The sequence below is a fragment of the Vulpes vulpes genome, chromosome 6 (assembly GCF_048418805.1).
Source record: "Vulpes vulpes isolate BD-2025 chromosome 6, VulVul3, whole genome shotgun sequence".
Taxonomy (NCBI): domain Eukaryota; kingdom Metazoa; phylum Chordata; class Mammalia; order Carnivora; family Canidae; genus Vulpes; species Vulpes vulpes.
The window spans coordinates 4692845-4710548 of record NC_132785.1 but is presented as its reverse complement, the minus strand read 5'-3'; the positions used below and the strand labels follow the sequence as shown (position 1 = coordinate 4710548).

The 17704-nt window shown below is 49.8% G+C and overlaps 1 protein-coding gene across 6 annotated transcripts in view; it reads left to right on the top strand.

The window, feature by feature from the left end:
• The window catches only part of LRCH1 (leucine rich repeats and calponin homology domain containing 1), a 200844-nt gene extending 183463 nt beyond the window's left edge, over positions 1–17381 (top strand). For 3 of the 6 annotated variants that reach the window (XM_026017279.2, XM_026017281.2, XM_072760572.1), the window contains one exon: positions 6459–8636. In XM_026017279.2, coding sequence (XP_025873064.1) covers positions 6459–6665 — 207 coding nt within the window. In that variant the 3' untranslated portion in view covers positions 6666–8636. Of the gene's footprint in view, positions 1–6458; positions 8637–14798 lie in introns of those variants that run through there. The other 3 variants (XM_026017282.2, XM_026017280.2, XM_072760571.1) reach the window with 3 other exon arrangements.
• Positions 17382–17704: the final 323 nt, after the last annotated feature.

Genomic DNA, 17704 nt, shown 5'->3' with positions numbered 1-17704 from the left:
TAGTGTTACATTAAGCTTTGTGCTACCAAAGTCTGTTGGTTAGGTAGCAATTGGACTTCTTAATGAGACATGTTAAAGGAAGGAAGGAATATTCTAGTGGAAAATTAGAAATTGCCCTTGGAAGGCGATTGGCAAATCCTCCCGTACACTCGAGGGAACTTAGTTTCATCTCACAGAATGCATGATTGGAAATGAGGAGCTCTTTTAATTAGGGAATAGCATAGTGAGCCAGGGGAGGGGGAAAAACGACCCTCTTCTCCCTCAGATACGCTTCTTTCCCTACCGAAGGGGATTGTGTTTTAACGTGTATGTGGCACGCTGCAATTAATTATTTGCACTACAAAAGCAATTCTCCCACAAGCCTACGCGCATAAATTCTCCATTTACGATCAGACTGGTACCTAGAAAAGCAGAGAACCGATACCGTTAGGTTTTCTTAATTGCATCACACTTAATATTTGGGTAACAAAATAGGCCTTGATTACCCAGCCCCAAATATAGTTAATTCCTTAGTTTGTAACCTTTCCCGCTTTCTTCTCCATCCCTTACTTACCTACTCACATACCCTCGTAAGTCCCAGAGATCTTGAGATCTGTATCTTATAAGCTAGATGCTGACAATGATGAATCGTCCTGTAGAGACTGAAGAGTCACAGCCGTGCTCTAAGCTCTGGGTTTCTTGTCCTTTGTAATAGGATCACTGTTCGAGACCACCAGGCTTCAGCGTCAGCGTCCGCCCCTTATGTGATTTCTGCACGTTCCTACACGTGCAATGTATTTGCTGAACAGATTCAGTTAAATTTTTACAAAAAAAGTCACCTGAAGGGACGGAAGCAATTTTTAAATGGTTCCAGTGGTCATAGTTTATTCCATTTTCATTAGAAGTCCCCCTGGACACCGTCACGGCCGTATGCCTCGGGTCCGTCAAGGCTCACGATGCGTCTTGCCCTTTGGTAGAGAGGTTCTGGTGCGGCTCACCTGGAAATGAGCCTCCTTCCCTTGGCCGCATCCAGAATTACAGACGGTGTAAGCAGCCGGTCAGTGCCTTCACAGAAGGTTAGCATATGGGGACAGGGGAGGCAAATCCAGACCCCTGGGTGTTGTTTGTGACGTTGCGTAAGGCTGGATGGACACCCTTGGCTCCCTACGTGTAGGGGAACAGACAGGACTTGGGACAGCAGCTGCTACTGATGGAAGGACGATGAGATCACAGGAAGAAGTTAGCGATAGGGATCTGGAGCAGTTCTGTTGGGGTGACCAGAGACTTACATGCCATCAGCCGAGAGGGATTTGGGGTGAGGTAGAGGTTTGCTAATGAGATAGAGGTTTGCCTCAAGGAGATGTCCTTAAAGATGAACCAGAAGCAGCACTTGTGGGCAAGCTTCTTTCTCAGTGGAGGGGATGACTTTCCTTCCCATAGTTATTTCAGTGAAGATCATTTTCCTCCCCACTGCCCATTTCTGGTGCATTGGGGGGGGTGTCTTGGTTTTGGTTTGGGGGACCAGTCCCTCAACTAAAGGGACACAAACAGAGTGACTATAACCCAGAAGGAGAAGAGCAAGTGGGTGAAGGGGACCTGTGAGTAGAGGGAGGGAATGCACAAGGTGGGGAGTCAGTCATCCCTTCCTGTGCTGTTAACTGGTTTTGAGGCCGACTCCTTAAAATTGGGGGTCAATATTTTATTGCCACGCTCCGAGGAAACCGCAGTCCAGGGCGGTTAAATAATTTCCTAAGCTCACACTCCCAGCTGGTAGCTGCAGAGGTGGCGTTGGAACCCGGCTCTCTGTGACCCAGTTCCCCGCCCTGCAAACTGCAGGTGTTGGACTTTAAGCAGTAAATTCAGGCCACGTTCTTCAGAGCCCTGGAGTCTTTCAAATGGCCCGCACAGCAGGTGAGGCAAAGCCAAGGGGGGAGGCTACAGACCATTCCCGCCCTCTCGCACCCGCCAGAGCAGGGGCTCCTTCGTCCAGAGCAGATATTGGCTTCCCAGCTCACATTTTCTTTGGGGGGAAAAAAGTATCCTGTGGCTAAACATGGCTTGAAAGTCATCAGGGTACTAAGATTCTCCGAGCTGTAAGATTCCGTGAAAGCTCCCCTGTATCCTGCAGCTGCACAGTTGCTTCCCTTGCTTCGGGGTAGAGGAGTGAACCACAGGTGCATCATGGTGCCTTGGAGAACCTGGGATTGTGCGAGGGTGCCAGCGCCCTGCAGAGCCCCTGCGGGTACTGATGCCAGGGGTCAGACTGTGCAAAGCCGCCTTTGACGTCTGGCGCAAGCATCAACTTGATCTTGAAGACAGGCCGACCCTTGGTGGGTTTTCGAACACCTGAGGATGATGTTCTTTGTGTCCCCCAAGAACCTGACTTCAGTCACAGTCACGAGGCTGTTATTGGACACACTGAGGCTTCTTTTCTTGGCCTCTAAACTTGTCATAGAAGATTCATGGTTGGCTGTGGGGGGTTTCCAAATAGATCCAAATTTAGGGTAGTTTGGGGCTCTTACTAGTGTTGTCACAGGTCAACAGAAACCTCCGATTTATGAATCATTAAAAGTATTCAAAAATAGATATTTTTTTGGTTCACCAGGGAAATTTTTCTACTCTGTTTTCATTAAGTAGCCTTGGCCTCAGACCTCTGTAAGGAGCAAGGTCCTTAACCTAAGAGACAGGCCGTCTTTAGAGGAGGAGGGAACTTACAGGAAATGCATTTTGTGCCCTTCCTAGTCCTTACTGTCTGCAGAGGGACAACAGAGAAGAGGATGAAGGGCAGCAGCTCCAGGACAGGTTGGCGGTTCCGGGCCCCCACCTGCCCTCCTGGGACTGGAGGGTATCCCTCGGCTTCTGCATGGGCCAAATGCAGTTAAAAGTAAAATCCTGGAGTATGTTCGGATTCTAACAGATGTAGTGGGTCATGTTGATGTTATTTATGGCTGAGTCTTCTTTTTAATACTTTTCATATTTGCCTTTTCTGTTTTTTTTAAATTTATTTTTTTATGATGAGATACAGTGTCTGAAGGTAACAGTAGTCACTTCCCTACTGTTGCTGAGGGTTTAGGAAATTTGTAACTAATCTGATTTTTTTTTTCTTTATTGACATACATTCCGTAAATTGAAGCGACTCTTTTTTGTTGTTGTTTTAACCTTGAGAACGGGAGAAACGAGTTCTCCCTCTTTATGTCTTTATGTCTGTCTTCTTCCCCCTAATCAGTAACTTGAGCATCAATTTAAGTCATAACTAGTAAAAGCTTTTGGGGGATGGGATGAGATTATTATTACAAAGCTTATTGTAATTTTCTGTTCATACTGGTTAATTCTGAGGCCGAAGAACCAGAGGTGCAGATGGACACATTTATCATTTTAATTAACAGCAATTTTTAAATTCATAATTTATTAAGAAGGGTCCATCTCTGGTGTGTAAAATCAGGCACCCTTCTTCCAGGTGGTTTGTGTTTATCACTGAGAATGTAAGACTCCTTTCCCGCCGCGTGTCTCCTGCTGGCAGGGTCTCTGAGGTCAGCAGTCCAGCAGCCTTTCATCCGTGCATTGTTGACAATAAACGTTTTAGAAGCAGCATCTTCAGTTACAGTTCTAGGTAAAGTGGCTCACTGATAAAATAGTTACCCTGTAAGTCCATAAAATTGATAGAAATTCTCATATATTTGGAGAAAATTCTGGAAGCCCTGCATTACCCCACTCCCATCAGATTATGACCTCGTCTGTCAGCCCTTTAAAGGTTCAGAATGGCTGTCAACATTCCTGAGCTTTGTTATCTGAGATTTTAAAAAATACTTTGTGAGTATTTTTGTAAGGTATTGTCACCTTAAAAATCAAAATATTTAAATACATTGAATATATTCTAAATCTCCTAGAATTTAGACTGCGTGACCCTCAGAACATTTATAAACCAGACCTTTTCCCTGACCTGTCTACGATTCTGTTTGGGGGAGCTGGGCCAGCCTTGAACCCAGAAAGCTTCGTCACACATTCTCGTGTTGACTCTAAGAGAAAGTGGTCGTTCACCTCTCGGGGTTGTGAATTCTGGTCTGCGTGGTGGGGATTAGCAGCCACACTTGCCTGTGAGGATTCTGCGTGTATTAACTGGGTTTACTTTACTTTTTTTTTTTTTTTTAAGATTTTATTTATTTATTTATTCATGAAAGACAGAGAGAGAGAAAGAGAGAGGCAGAGACACAGGCAGAGGGAGAAGCAGACTCCCTGCAGGGAGCCCGATACAGGACTCGATCCCAGGGCTCCAGCATCACGTCCTGGGCCGAAGGCAGGTCCTAAACTGCTGAGCCACCAGGGATCCCCTTAACTGGGTTTTTCAAATGCCCTACCGTAATTACCGATGCCCTGTAATACCGAGTGAAATTTTGCCCCTTTAAATTTTCTTCCTCAAAAAAAAAAAAAAATTAAAAATAAATAAATTTTCTTCCTCTTCAGCATTTTCCTATTTTAATTTTAGGATAAGAAATGTATAATCTCTTAAGTCCCCCTCATTACGACTGTGGTTTGGTAGGCACAAGGGGCAGAAAATCCGTTCCTCCCAGGGGTTTCAGCCCTGGTTCCTAGCCCAGCGTCCCTGCAGGGGCTGCTCTGATGGCTGTGGGCTGTGGGCTGTGGGCTGCGGGACAGGTCAGCACGCAAGTCTCAGAGGGCCCCCTGCACCCCGCACTCCCCCGTTACGGAGATTTCAGCTTTTACCTACAGACAATCCTAGTTAGACCCACGCCTTTCCCTTTAGAGGCCATGATTCAATCTAAACCAACCACCATGGACTGTGGGTCTGGGCCCTCCCCCACTTGAATCTGAATAAAGCCCAGAATCTGTGGCGTCGTGCAATTAATTCCAGGAGGAGGAGGATGGTCTGTGCTGGCTCCCCCGTGCCAGAAGTGTGCTCCTGAAGAACTGCAGGGACAACCCGACCCCAGTTCTTTGGTGGGGAGCAGCCCAGACATTTCCATAGGGTTCCAGCAGGTGTATTCAGAGAGACACCGGAGCTGGAATGATTTGCTTTTAACATGGAAATAGCCACTTTTGTGGAAATCACTTTTCGGTTTGTGGCTGCCTCCTGTCTTCTGTCTGCTTTGCTCAGATTTCACTGGTTAAAGCACAACATTGCAATAGAGAATTCTTATTGCAATAGAAACCTCTTTCCTTAGATGTTTCCCCACCTGCTGATGCTCGATCAGCGTCTCTCCCCCAGTGAAATCAGATCCGTGTGTAGCTGTTTCCATTCGCAGGAAAATAACGGTGGTAGTTTGATTCCTCCAAACCCACTGAGAGAAGACGCATGATCTGAACAGATAGGGCATGACTCAGGATCTTTAAAAAGTCTTAAGAGCAGCATCTCTACCTTCATAAATTAACGTAAGAGTAGGATGTTTTTGCTCTTAGGCACCCCGCTTGGTACCGTAATATTCCTATTTATCCGAGGGCACCGAGCTAGCTTCAGGGGATAAAGCAAGTCAGCGTCTCTACCTTAGACTCAGCGGCTCTGGGATTTGCCTCTGCTTAGCAATGAGGCTAAAATAAGGGGCAAAACTGTAGCAAAGTATGTTGTAAAATACACATTGCACGTGTGTTAGATGCTTCGCCAAATTCGAACTAAAGCTGCATTTACGAAATAGAAATATCAATTAAATGATCACTTAATCCTATTAATTAGGATTAAATTACAATCTCCGGTAACGTTACGCTGGGGTCATTTCCAGTTCAGGAGCCCAGTGTATGAGGAGGCCGTTGGCTTCCTGACGGCAGCATATACTCAGAGGCCGACCCAGAAGACCTGTGCCCCCAACACACCTGTTCAGAGGTGAAGGCATTTACGTAACAGCCCCACGCGGGCGTCTCACGTTTTACCCCAACCGCACGTCCAAGTTAGGAGACCCCCCCCTCTAGACTTTGGGCCCCCGTGTGGCTACAGGTGCACGAAATGCAGGGGCCTCTGTGGCACGTGCGGGGACGTGTTCGCAGCCAGCATTCCCCAGGGCTTATGAGCCACCCTAACCCGGAGATGGCTTAGGTGACCTTTCAGGGAGGGGCACTTTGGTGCCCTCGGTGTTGAGGCTGAAGAATGCGTGGAGGGCGGTGAGGACAGGTGGGGGCCCGCCCTGGGGGTTCCCATCTTTCCCATAGGTCGTGTCCTGAGTGCCCCTAGTGCAAAAAGAGGTGCTGACTTTCGTGCCATCGGCGAGCTCGGGCTGCCCTTCACCGGGCACACTGTTCGGGCGCCAGGCGGGGCCTGGAGGGTACAAGGTGGCACCGGACCCACGGGCTGCACCCCACTCCTGCAGCGGCAGGTGAGGCAGTCGCTGACGGTGTGTGGACATAAGGGGTGGCTCTTGCCATTTGCTAGGAGGCAAAAAAAAAAAAAAAGTGTGCATCTTTGCAGCTGCTCCTCGGCAGATGTTAACCGTGTGCACTGTCTCTTTCTGTCCCGATGGCTGTCCCCGGACTAGGCCGACCTGTGCTCTCCGTGTGACGTCCTGCAGTTGGACTTCCGTCACATTCGAAAGACTGTTGGCGCTCTGCTGGCACTTGGGGACAAAGCCCCACGACCGAGCTCTGCCCTCCGCTCCAGGGACCTTCTGAGCTTCTGTCTTGTCCATATTCTTTTTGTCATTCTGGCCTTGGCCACTTACCGCTGGAGCGTTCTGGCCGCCTAGCGTCTGCACGCGCCCCCCGATCCATCTCGGGGACCTCCACCCCCCGCCCCCAGTGGCCCATTAGCAGGCTCTCGGGCCGGCCACCGGGTGCCAGGCCCAGGCTTCCTCCCTCCCTCCCTCCCGCTGGCCCGGGGCGGGGGGGGGGGGGGGGGGGGGGGAGCCGAGGGTTCCAGAACAGGAGCAGAGGGGCTCTATCAGCGCATGGAGAATGTTTGGATGAACATTCAAACTTCAATAAGACGTGCAATATGGCAATTTTACTGGGGGTTTTAACCCTATCTAAGATGTGATTGCTTGCTGGGGCTTAGCAACAGGGTCCAGGTCACACTTAGCACTAATTAAATACTTGATTGAATAAATGCAATACCAAACAAAATGCATTCAAATGCTTTCTAAAAAAAAAAAAATCAATTTTAAAGGCCTTTCTATTCAGGCTAATGACAAACACAGTAAGGGCAGATATGCTAGTTTAACATTATCGGCTGATTTTATACAGCACTGACATCTTTTAGTCCACAAGTATATTATTACATGATAGAGAACATCTAATACAACCATTTCTACAGAACTAGGAAATACATTTCTAAGAAAGAAAGATTTTGCAGACCCCATCTTTTACACCCAACCCCAACAGTCTACTCCAGCACTTGGCCGTCGAGGCGTAGGAGGGCCGGCTGGCGGAGGAGCTCCGAGGCTGGCATGGGGCCCCCAGTTCGGCCCATAATTGTAAGAATCCCCTGATGGACAAGCTGAAAGAGCCCATCGCGACTGCCTGCCCGGCTGGCCATGCGGCTGGATTCCTGCCTGCTTCCTGCAGCCGGGGCTGGGAGGGTGGCTCCCCTCCACCCTGAGGGAGCCCCTCTGCCCTACAGCATGACCCCCCCAGCTGTGCAGTGGGCCACAAGGGATCGAGGGTCCCTTGCTGTCAGAGCACCCCCGGAGGCTTCGCTTGCACGTCACCTCGCGCATATTTTTACGTTTTGCTCCTTGTTAGGTCTGCCCTGAGCTCTAAGGAAAGCATGTTTCCGGAGGGGATTTCTATTTTTAAGTACAGTCATGGGTCGTTTTGGCTTTTTGGCTGCATCACATCATAACTGCAGGTCAAGAGTGTGATGGATTTGACTGTATTTGCTTTCAAATAAAGCCATGAGTCATGGAACATTCTTGGTCCTAGGACTTGGGTCACGGTGGCCGGAGCCAACAATAAGATTGGCTCTTATTTTAGAATAATGTAGTTTCCCTAACAACCTGAAATTTCCCTGGAGCCTTTGATGCCCGGTGACATTAGCAAGCTGCTCCTGTCTTGAGGAAGCTTACAGGGTCACCTAGTAACTCTGTCTGCTTTGGGAGCAAAGCGATCTGTTTGTAACTAAAAGAAAAGAGGAAAAAAACAAAACAAAACAAAACAAAACATTAGAATCTTGTCTTGGCCAAGACATTCCTGGTTCTGGGATGTCTCTTCCTAACGTGAGAAGGCCCTCCTCCGTGGCTCGGTTCCCCCTACGCTCCACCTTACATCCAGTTGCCAAATACTATTCATTTCTTTGCTTTGGGAGATGATTTCGTTAACTTCTTCGAGATAAGTTTCTAGCTTACTGAGATGTGAAGAGTCTACGTCGACGGCTGCTAAGAAGATAATTGTATTTTTCCGAACACTTCCACGAGCCCAGGGGGACTTGAGAATATGGAAAACCCACGTAGTCAGAAGACTGTATTCATGCATATTCTTTGTGGCTAAATCTTAGGTCAGGTTTTCTAACAGGTAATGTTCTTTAGGTGAAAGCACCTTGTTGGGTTACCTGAGCGGTTTCCCTCCTGATTCTGTGTTGACTGGGGCAAATACAGGGGGTGTGGACGTGACCCGGTTAACCTGGGCTGTGTGTAAGGAACCCACAAGATGTACTCAACTGTTGCGGGTGCCACCTTGTGCTCTTCCACCTGTAACACAATAAAGTCCCTTTGTGCAAAGTCTCACGTGCACCCTGAGCCATAAGTTGTCTTCATAAACACGTTTCGGGTGATTATTCCAGGTTTCCATCAGCCCACACCGATACGCTGATTTGCACCCCACCCAGAGCAGCTCTGCGCTTCCATCTGGCTCTGCAGCGCTCTGAGGCCTCCCTTAATGATGGCCACTGTTGGGTTTTGCTTTGTTTCTTCTTTGGGAGGGGTGGGAAGAAGAAAGCAGACTCACAGGGTGGCACCTGCAAGAAAATTCTATCCATAGCAACTGGGTAGAGCAATCACGTGAGATCAGATTTAATTTTCAGTGTTGACATCATTCTTGGGCTATGTTCGTATTTCAGCTCTGGCTCAAAGGATTCTCTGGATGCACTTTCATTTCTTTTTTTTTTAATTTTTTTTTTATTATTATTTATGATAGTCACACATAGAGAGAGAGAGGCAGAGACACAGGCAGAGGGAGAAGCAGGCTCCATGCACCGGGAGCCCGACGTGGGATTCGATCCCGGGTCTCCAGGATCGCGCCCTGGGCCAAAGGCAGGCGCTAAACCGCTGAGCCACCCAGGGATCCCTGCACTTTCATTTCTCATGTCGTTAATGTATTTGTATCCTACCGTGCTGCCCCTCTTGGGGTCTGTTGGATGGTATCTCTCTCTCTCTCTCTCTTTTTTTTAAATCAACCAGCAGAATACAATTAATTTAGCCCTTTGGGCACAACTTGGAATGAACTGTCTTGTCCATTGTCAGGCTGTTCATTTCTACTCAGAATATTAGGCCTTGCCATGGTTCTTCCCCGAGGTACCCACCCACCAGCTCGTGTGCTTGCGTGACGCCTGCCGGTACAGCGTGCCTGGGGTGCAGGCTGACGTGCTTGCCGTCGGAGAGCTGCTCAGGGATTTAGTTGTGTGATTGACACGTGCGCCCTGAATCTCCTTCCTCACACAAGAAACACCATTCTCCCACTACTTCCTTCCAGCGTCTGATAAAAAGAACCAACTCTTTATTCATATCCTTTCTTTGAAATAGAAGATTGGCTTTCTCCAGCTCCTCCAGTTGCTGGCAGGTCACCACTCAAGTGTCAGGATTTCCACAGTGTGTCACAGCTGATGTATGGATTGTTCCCTCTGGGTGTTTTTTTTTTTTTTTTAAGATTTTATTTATTTATTCCTGAGACACAGAGAGAGAGAGAGGCAGAGACACAGGCAGAGGGAGACGCAGGCTCCATGCAGGGAGCCCGATGTGGGACTCGATCCCGGGACCCCAGGGTCACGACCTGAGCCGGAGGCAGATGCTCCACCGCTGAGCCCCCCAGTGCTCCTGTTCCCTCTGTTTATGGATTTGTGGTTCACACGCGGCTCACTGTTCTGGGCAAGACACTTAGGGAACGAGGCTGGTGGAGAGAAGGCCCTGCAGAACCGAACGTAAGACAGCTGAGTAGGAATCGCACCAAGGAGATAGGTAAGAAAAAAGGCGCTGGATACCCTGAAACCGCTTATTTTTGAGAACTTAAATTGCGTGCATGGTGGCTCGGGTTATCTCTCGAAAATCCATGCTGCGCTGGAAAGCCAACACACAAGGACAAAGGACGTTTCACCTTGCAGGGTAGAGTAATGGGCAGTGGAGCAAAACTTCAAGAGCCTTAAAATTTTTTTTAAATTAATTAAATTTTAATTAAATTTTAATTTTTCAAGAGCCTGAACGTGGTTTGGGATTAAGTGGAAAAAAACATTTCAGTATCATTGTATTTCAAGAGATTTGGGTTTAAAATTAGGCTTCGGGTTCTGAAATCAGTTCTCAACGACCAGTCAGAGACGCAGAATATACGCTTTTTTTCCTCTTTGAGACTATCCGGGTCCAGTTCTGTGGCTTTTCAACGTGATTTCGTTTTTGCCTGTGTTCGTCTGTTCGTTCTTCAAATACTGAACGTGCGCTCTTTGAGTAAGGCTCTGTGGTAGGTCTTGGGGATTAAAAAAACAAAAAATTGACCACGATGGCGTGACCAGGTCTTCAAAACTCTTGCAGTCTGCACCAGGACTCAGCAAAATCTTCCCTGTAAAGTGCCAGGTTGTGGACACTTGAGGCTTTGGGGCCCTGCGGTCCGCGCTGCAGCTGCCCCGCCGAGCTGTGAGCCGTCCGCAGGAGCCACCGATGACCTGTAAAGGGACGGACGTGGCCGTGTCCCAGGAGCCTCCCTCACGGACGCAGGCTGCCGACTGAATTGGCCTGCAGGCGGCCGTGTGGCCCCCCGGCCTGGAGACAAAACCGAGTTCAGTGTGGCTCGAGATTCTGGAAAGCCCGTGGCAGGGGATCCAGCCCTGACGGGCAACAGGTGGCCTGTGAGGCCCTCCTGGTCCTGGGATGTTAACGGCGAGGCCTGGGAGATGGGTAGGCGCGGCGGGGAGGGGTGCGGGTTAGGGACGGGGAGAGGGCGGGGGGGGGCCATGGCGTGTTCTGGGGGAGGCTCCATGGCTGGGAGGCACAGGGACAAGCCGGCCTCTCCGTCCGCGGGAGCTGCCTCCGGCCCCGTCCCCCGCTGAGCCTGGGCGCCCAGGTGGCCCACGGGGCCCTGACGCTCTCTAACGCTAGGGCGTCGCGGGCGGTTGTGCTTGAGGGACAGTCACGTCGGTGGCAGGAGCTGGCGTTTGAGAAGCACACGGAACGGGGTGAGACGCGCTGGCCTGAATGAGGTCGGGAACCCGGGGAGCACGGAAGGGGCACGGCCACGCGGTGATCGCCTGCCGGGACGCGGTGTCCCTTTGTCTCTAGAGACAAGCCCGACGAACCAGGTGGCCCGTCCCCGAGCCGGGGCTTCTCTGGCCCCCACCTGCAGGTGCATTTGATGGCACCTCCGGGTCGGATTCCGAGGGTCAGAGGCCTCCTCCCACCCCGGGGCCCAGGTGCTGGAGGCCGAGCCCGGCTCCGACACAGACGCGTCCACATCCCGGGCCTGGGCCTGCCGCGTGGGCCCTGAGCAAGGTCATTTAAACTGTCCGCGTCTCCGTTTTGTCGTAGCCGTAGCGCGACCACCTTGCAGGGCGTCGGACAGAAATGAGCAGCGCAGGGGAGCCCCGGGTGGCTCGGCGGTTTAGCGCAGCCTTCGGCCCAGGGCCTGATCCTGGAGTCCCGAGATGGAGTCCCGCGTCGGGCCCCTGCATGGAGCCTGCTTCTCCCTCTGCCCGTGTCTCTGCCTCTGCCTCTCTCCCTCTCTCTGTGTCTATCATAAATAAATAAATCCTAAAAAAAAAAAAAAAGAAGAGCAACGCAGATCTGCAGCATTGGCCCCAAGCTCGTGGGGCGGGGGGGGGGGGGGGGGCGGGTGGCGCTGAATCCTCCTGAGGCAGCCCGTAGTGTTGACGGCCGCCGGCCTTTCCCAGGCGGGTGCGTGGCTGTGACCAGAGGCGGGTGCGTGGGGACCCGAAGCCCCGTCCCCGCGTGACATGCCACTCTGTGACTCTGTGCCAGAAGGTGCCGGGAGAGGGAGCACGGACGGTGCCACCTTCTCAGGGAAGGCCACGGGTGACAGGCATGAGCCCGGCGAGGGCAGGCCGAGGTGGCCCGTCCCCGGCGACCCGGCTGTGCGGCTGCAGCCCGTGGGTCACGTCCCCGCGCCGCCGTGGCACGCGCAGCACCTGCCCCGGAGTCAGGAGCAGCAGCAGCGGAAGGCCCTCGGGACGCCCCGGACACCGGCCTGCGAGAGCAGTGGCCCCAGCCAGCTGGGTCTTCGCGCCCCCCCGCCCCTGAGCCCCAGAGCCGGCCCTGCCCATGGGACCCGCACGGTCACGGTCCTCAGGGAGACGGTCGCATCGCATGCGGGGCTTCGTTTAGGGCGTCGGCCCCATGGAAGGCGCGTTGTGCGCAGAGGTTGGCCCCGTGGAACGTGAGCTCCTGCCTCAGGAGCGCTCGGGCTAAACATGAGCAAACGCCGCGGAAAGGAGCAAAGGGTCCCTCGGGCCGCCTGGGGCCTTGCCTCGTCCTTTCCAGGTTCCGTTTGTGGGCCTCGCCCGGGGTTCGTCTGGCTTTTCTCCATCATTCATTGAACTCCCGTGTCGTGCAAAACCCTTTGTGATCTGATGCAGATACTTTTTTGGAGTCTGTTTATTTTTGAACTAATGTGGGTTCCTGGACACATGGCTTTGAACCGTAAGGCGATCCATCGTTTTTATCTTTTGTGATTTTTATCTTTTTGGTTTTTTTTAAGCTCAGAAAATTCTCCATTTACTTCTACAGGAAAAGGCTAGACTAGTTATCTCGTTTTTTTATTTTTATTTATTTTTATTTAGTTACGATAGACAGAGAGAGAGAGAGAGGCAGAGACACAGGCGGAGGGAGAAGCAGGCTCCATGCACCGGGAGCCCGACGTGGGATTCGATCCCAGGACTCCAGGATCACGCCCTGGGCCAAAGGCAGGCGCCAAACCGCTGCGCCACCCAGGGATCCCCCTATCTCGGTTTTATTAGGAGAGATATATTTAAAAAAAAAACAACATTTGATTCTTTAATTCATTTGAAATTGCTTTTAGCATATGGCGTACATAGAAGACTTTATTTTATTTTATTTTTTTTTACCCCTGAGTAATGCCTAGTAGCGGGAGCTTAGCCATAATAGTGGCCATTTGTAATTTCCTGCGAAGCCAGATGTCACCTTGGGTGCTGTGGAGATCATAAGAATGAGGTAAACATACCCCTGCCCTGTGGGACCAGCCTCAGCAATGACGTGCCAGATTGAGGTGCTTTCACAAGCCCATGACAGAGGGTCCCAGGAAAGGGTCTACCCTGGTGTCTGGCTGTGGCATGCCCATCCCGGCCTAGGACACGGCCCAGGACTCCCAGCTCAGCCTCCCATCCTTTCTCGGGTTGACATGTGACCGCTAAATTGGTGTAAACCCGAATGCCCACCCAATACGCCATTGACAAGACAATCCTATCACGTGAAATGATGATTAAAATTGTCCTACGTCGACATGTGGCCATTTCTTACACCTGGTGCCAGGTACTGTCTGAGATGCTCTGAACTTCCCACGAGTTAGGGAAGGAGGAAGGATAGTGGTACGAAGGCAACTAAGCGTGTAGGAAAGCACCATTTTCAGCGGGCGGTTCAGGGTGCTGGAGATGTCATGGTGTGTCCTTGGAAGACCCAAGAGCACAGTGCCTGTGCCTGAGCTCTGCTCGGAGGAAGCGGGAAGATCTGGTCCCTCAAGCAGGAGTCACATGAGATGAAGCAGAACTGGCCAAGACCCTGATCGGCCACCACGGGGGGCGGGGGCGGGGGGTTGGTGTTGGTTTGATTTTCTGCCTTGACTTGTATATACCGGCCGTTTCCCAAGAGCAAAAACACAACATGAGAAAGTAACAGGACCTTTGTGTCTTTGACAGTTTTATGAAAGAGTCCTAAAAGAGAGACTGTTGAAGGCCGTGGTTAAAATCACTTACTTACAAGGCCGTTCGTAAGCCACGAAGAAAGGATACCAGTCCCGCAGCGCACCTCCATGTCAGAGATCACAGCAAATAAAATCAAGGTTTATGGTCGGTAGAATGGCGCACGGTCCGCATAACCGCGTACATCAGTTCCTTTAAAATGTGTGAGAGGCTGTTTGCAATTTTGCTTTATGAGAACGTAAAACACTGTAATGTTGGTGCTTGATTTCCACCTGACTATATAGCTCAGTTATTTAGCATAAAAGTTTTTTTTTTAAATCTTTATTTATGATAGACATAGAGAGAGAGAGAGAGAGAGGCAGAGACACAGACACAGGCAGAGGGAGAAGCAGGCTCCATGCAGGGAGCCTGATGTGGGACTCGATCCCGGGTCTCCAGGATCACGCCCTGGGCCAAAGGCAGGCGCCAAACCGCTGAGCCACTCAGGGATCCCCGATGTTTTGTTTTTTTTTTAATGTTTAGATCGATTGCATATTTCAAGATGATTGGGAAACTTTCTGGAACAACCCCCCCCCCACACACTTGGGCAAAAGTGTTATTTTCTCTGCAAACACAGAAAAGGTCTTTGCCGGTGGGTCGAAGGCAAACAAGCAAGGGGGGAAGCGCCGTCTGGGGTGATCAGACGGGCGCGTAGGACGGAGCTCAGCTTAGCTCCCGCCAGTGGCGTCTTCTAAGACTTTATGGTTACGTTTTGGTCATCGAAACATTGACATCGCTGTGTTCTTCTCCCTTTTAGGAGAAACTGTGCCTCCCCCATCACATCCTTGAAGAGAAAGGCCTGGTCAAGGTGGGCATCACCGTTCAAGCGTTGCTGGACGTAGCGGTCACGAAGGCTCTGTTCACATGAAGCCAGCTGCTCTCCTCTGGGTCGGTTCGGACTCCCCTCTCATCAGAGACCCTGCACTCTGCTCTCAGCACCTGCTCCCCTAGCCTCCCGCCCACTGCCTGTCAGGTCCCTGGCTCTAGATGCATTGGAGGGAGGACGTGAGGGGACATGTTTCTGCCTTTCAGAACTGGCCTCCAGTGTTAAGATAGGAGAGATACGTACCTGGAAGCCAGGGAGGGAGCTGTCTGTGAAGAACTGAGCAGCACATCAATGCCTTTTACAACCTCCTCCATCCCTTCCGCGCTCACCTACTGCCATTACCAAAACACCAAGCACAACCGTTTTTTGCAACAAGATGCATTTGTTTTACTCAAACCAAACTTGTTGGGTATTTAGTGGGGGGAGGGGGACTCCATCAGGTTTTTCACCACCAAATTTTTCAAGACGTTTCTTGAGACCATTGCCTTTTAAAAAACTATTTTCGACATACAAAAATATTTATATGAATATTATTTATTAGTGAGTTCTTATTCATCCTTTGGATGCAAATTGTAAATTAGGAAACTATTTTATTACTGCTTTTTTGTGGTTAAACACTTTATTTTAATATTATAAATACTGAATTATTTTCTATCCTCTTTGGTGTGCAGTAGTTCTAGGTCTCAGTAATCATGTTTTCTGGTGTATGTGACTGCAAAAAAAAAAAAAAAAAAAAAAAAAAAAAATTTATGCCAAAAATAGGTGCTTCTGTGATAAGAACTATTTTCTGGGGAGGCATTATTTACACTTTGGTTTATGGAACATTGGTTTTATTTATATTTCTGCATTCCATCCAGTTTCCTACATTCCAGCAGCCCTGTTGTCCTCTCATATAATGAACTGACTGAAATCAAGAGAGCACCCCAAAGTTATTTGTAAATAGCTGTGATGGAAAAAAAAAAGGCACATTAAACTTGAAGACGAAATGTGAACAATTATTATTATTATTTTTTTTGGATTCAGACTTATTTTGCTATGCACAAAACATTCACGTTTTTTTTTAACACAAAGAAGTAGTAAGTGTTAGCGTCCTGTGTCTTGAAGTATAATTTTTGCACTGTAACCTGGCTAATGAAAGAAAGTCTGGCACCAAAGGTAAATGATAAGGAAATGGTATAGGAAAGTAGAGAGAAATAAAAAGTTTATTGTTTAACCAAAAAGTTTGTGTAAGGACAGCTTTGACCGAGTGAGCGAGAATGCATATGGCACATCAGGACCCGGATCAGGAAACCAGCACTTCTCACGACTGCCACTCTTAAGAGAGGAAACGATGTCGGAGACGCAGACGTGCCCGTTTCACTGTGACTTGGTTGGCGGCTCCCGTAGAGCGCTGCAAGCCTCACCGTGGCCCATGTGAAAGCACAGAAGTGGGTCAGCGGGTCGGTGGGGCGGCTGCCAGCCACCCCGGGGCAGGCTTAGGGGAAGGCTAGGGCGGTGGCGTTTAGAGACCCAGTGGCCTAGAGAGGAGGAGGTTCAGTCAAAACAGGCCTAGAGAGGATCCAGCAAAGGGAAGGGGCCTGTGTTGGCTCCAGGGATTCCCATAAGGCGTCTCAGACACCACCGCCTGTTTTCGGCGGTTTGCACGCCGTCTTCGCCCCACAGCGACTCATCCCCCGGGTCCTTCGTCTTTTAAAGTCTCGTGAAGGCTGACTGACTGCAGCTTCCCTTCTGTGAAAAGCCACCCTCAGTTTTGAGAGCAGCAGCTGCCACATTTTATAAGACAAATACAGGTGTGAACGCAAAACACAAGACACCAGGAGGATGGTTTGCATTGAACACAGGCTAGCACGAGTCGCCGCCCCGGCCGCCCTCCGCCGTGGGCGAGCAGCGGGGCCACCGGAGATGCTCACTCGGCTTGGCAGCTAGCAGTTATTTCCTATCAAACGTACTGTGCACTTTAACCTAACTTAAAATATATTTTAATATTTTCCTGTACTGCACAAAAATACCTGTTTTGTCAAATAGCGTAATGATGTATATTAAAAAAAAAAAGGCATTTTGGGCAAAGAGCGTATTCAGTGTCAGCAACATGCAAAGGTCGATGTCGAAATAGGAATTCAGATCGCCGCACCTTGACGGGCATTCAGAACGCAGGGTCCTGAAATATTTTTTTACGTGTATATATATATGGCAAACATGAAGCTCTGTAATCCTTGTTCTTAGAGATTTTTTTTCCGAAATTAAAATATTTCTCTCGATATTAATCTTCAGTATTTTTCTTACAGTTGGCTGTATAATGCAAATGGCTTCAATATTTTTGTGCAGTGGCTTTTTGCCTCTTCAGTGCTAGTCCGTGTATGGCTAAGACGTCTTCAAGATCCCTGAACACTGTCTATATGTGCAATAAGATGTGCATGGCCAGCTGAGAGTACCGTCAGCGGACGGAATGTACATAGTGCAAATATCCTTTCTTTTATTATTTAACAGCCATTAAAACTTTGAATTTGTACAAACCGTCTGCCTGACTCAGCCCTGTGATGCAAAGGTCGACTGTAGCCACAAAAGAAATCCTAAGGTGTCGTTGCTGAAATGGACGCTAGCAGTTACCCGGTGTACACGTAGGGGTGTGTGGGTCTGTAGTATATTTATACATTTTTTTGTTGGACCTTTTTTTTTTTTTCCTCCCAAACTACAATCTTCCCCGGAGGCTTCCCCACCAGCCAGCGGGCAGAAGCTGAGTTGCTGTGGTGTGTGGAAGCGGGGCTGTGGCCTCAGGAGCCTCCGCCTGGCCCTGGGTGGCGGCCAGGGGTCCCCGAGGGTCCCCAAGGGTCCTGCGG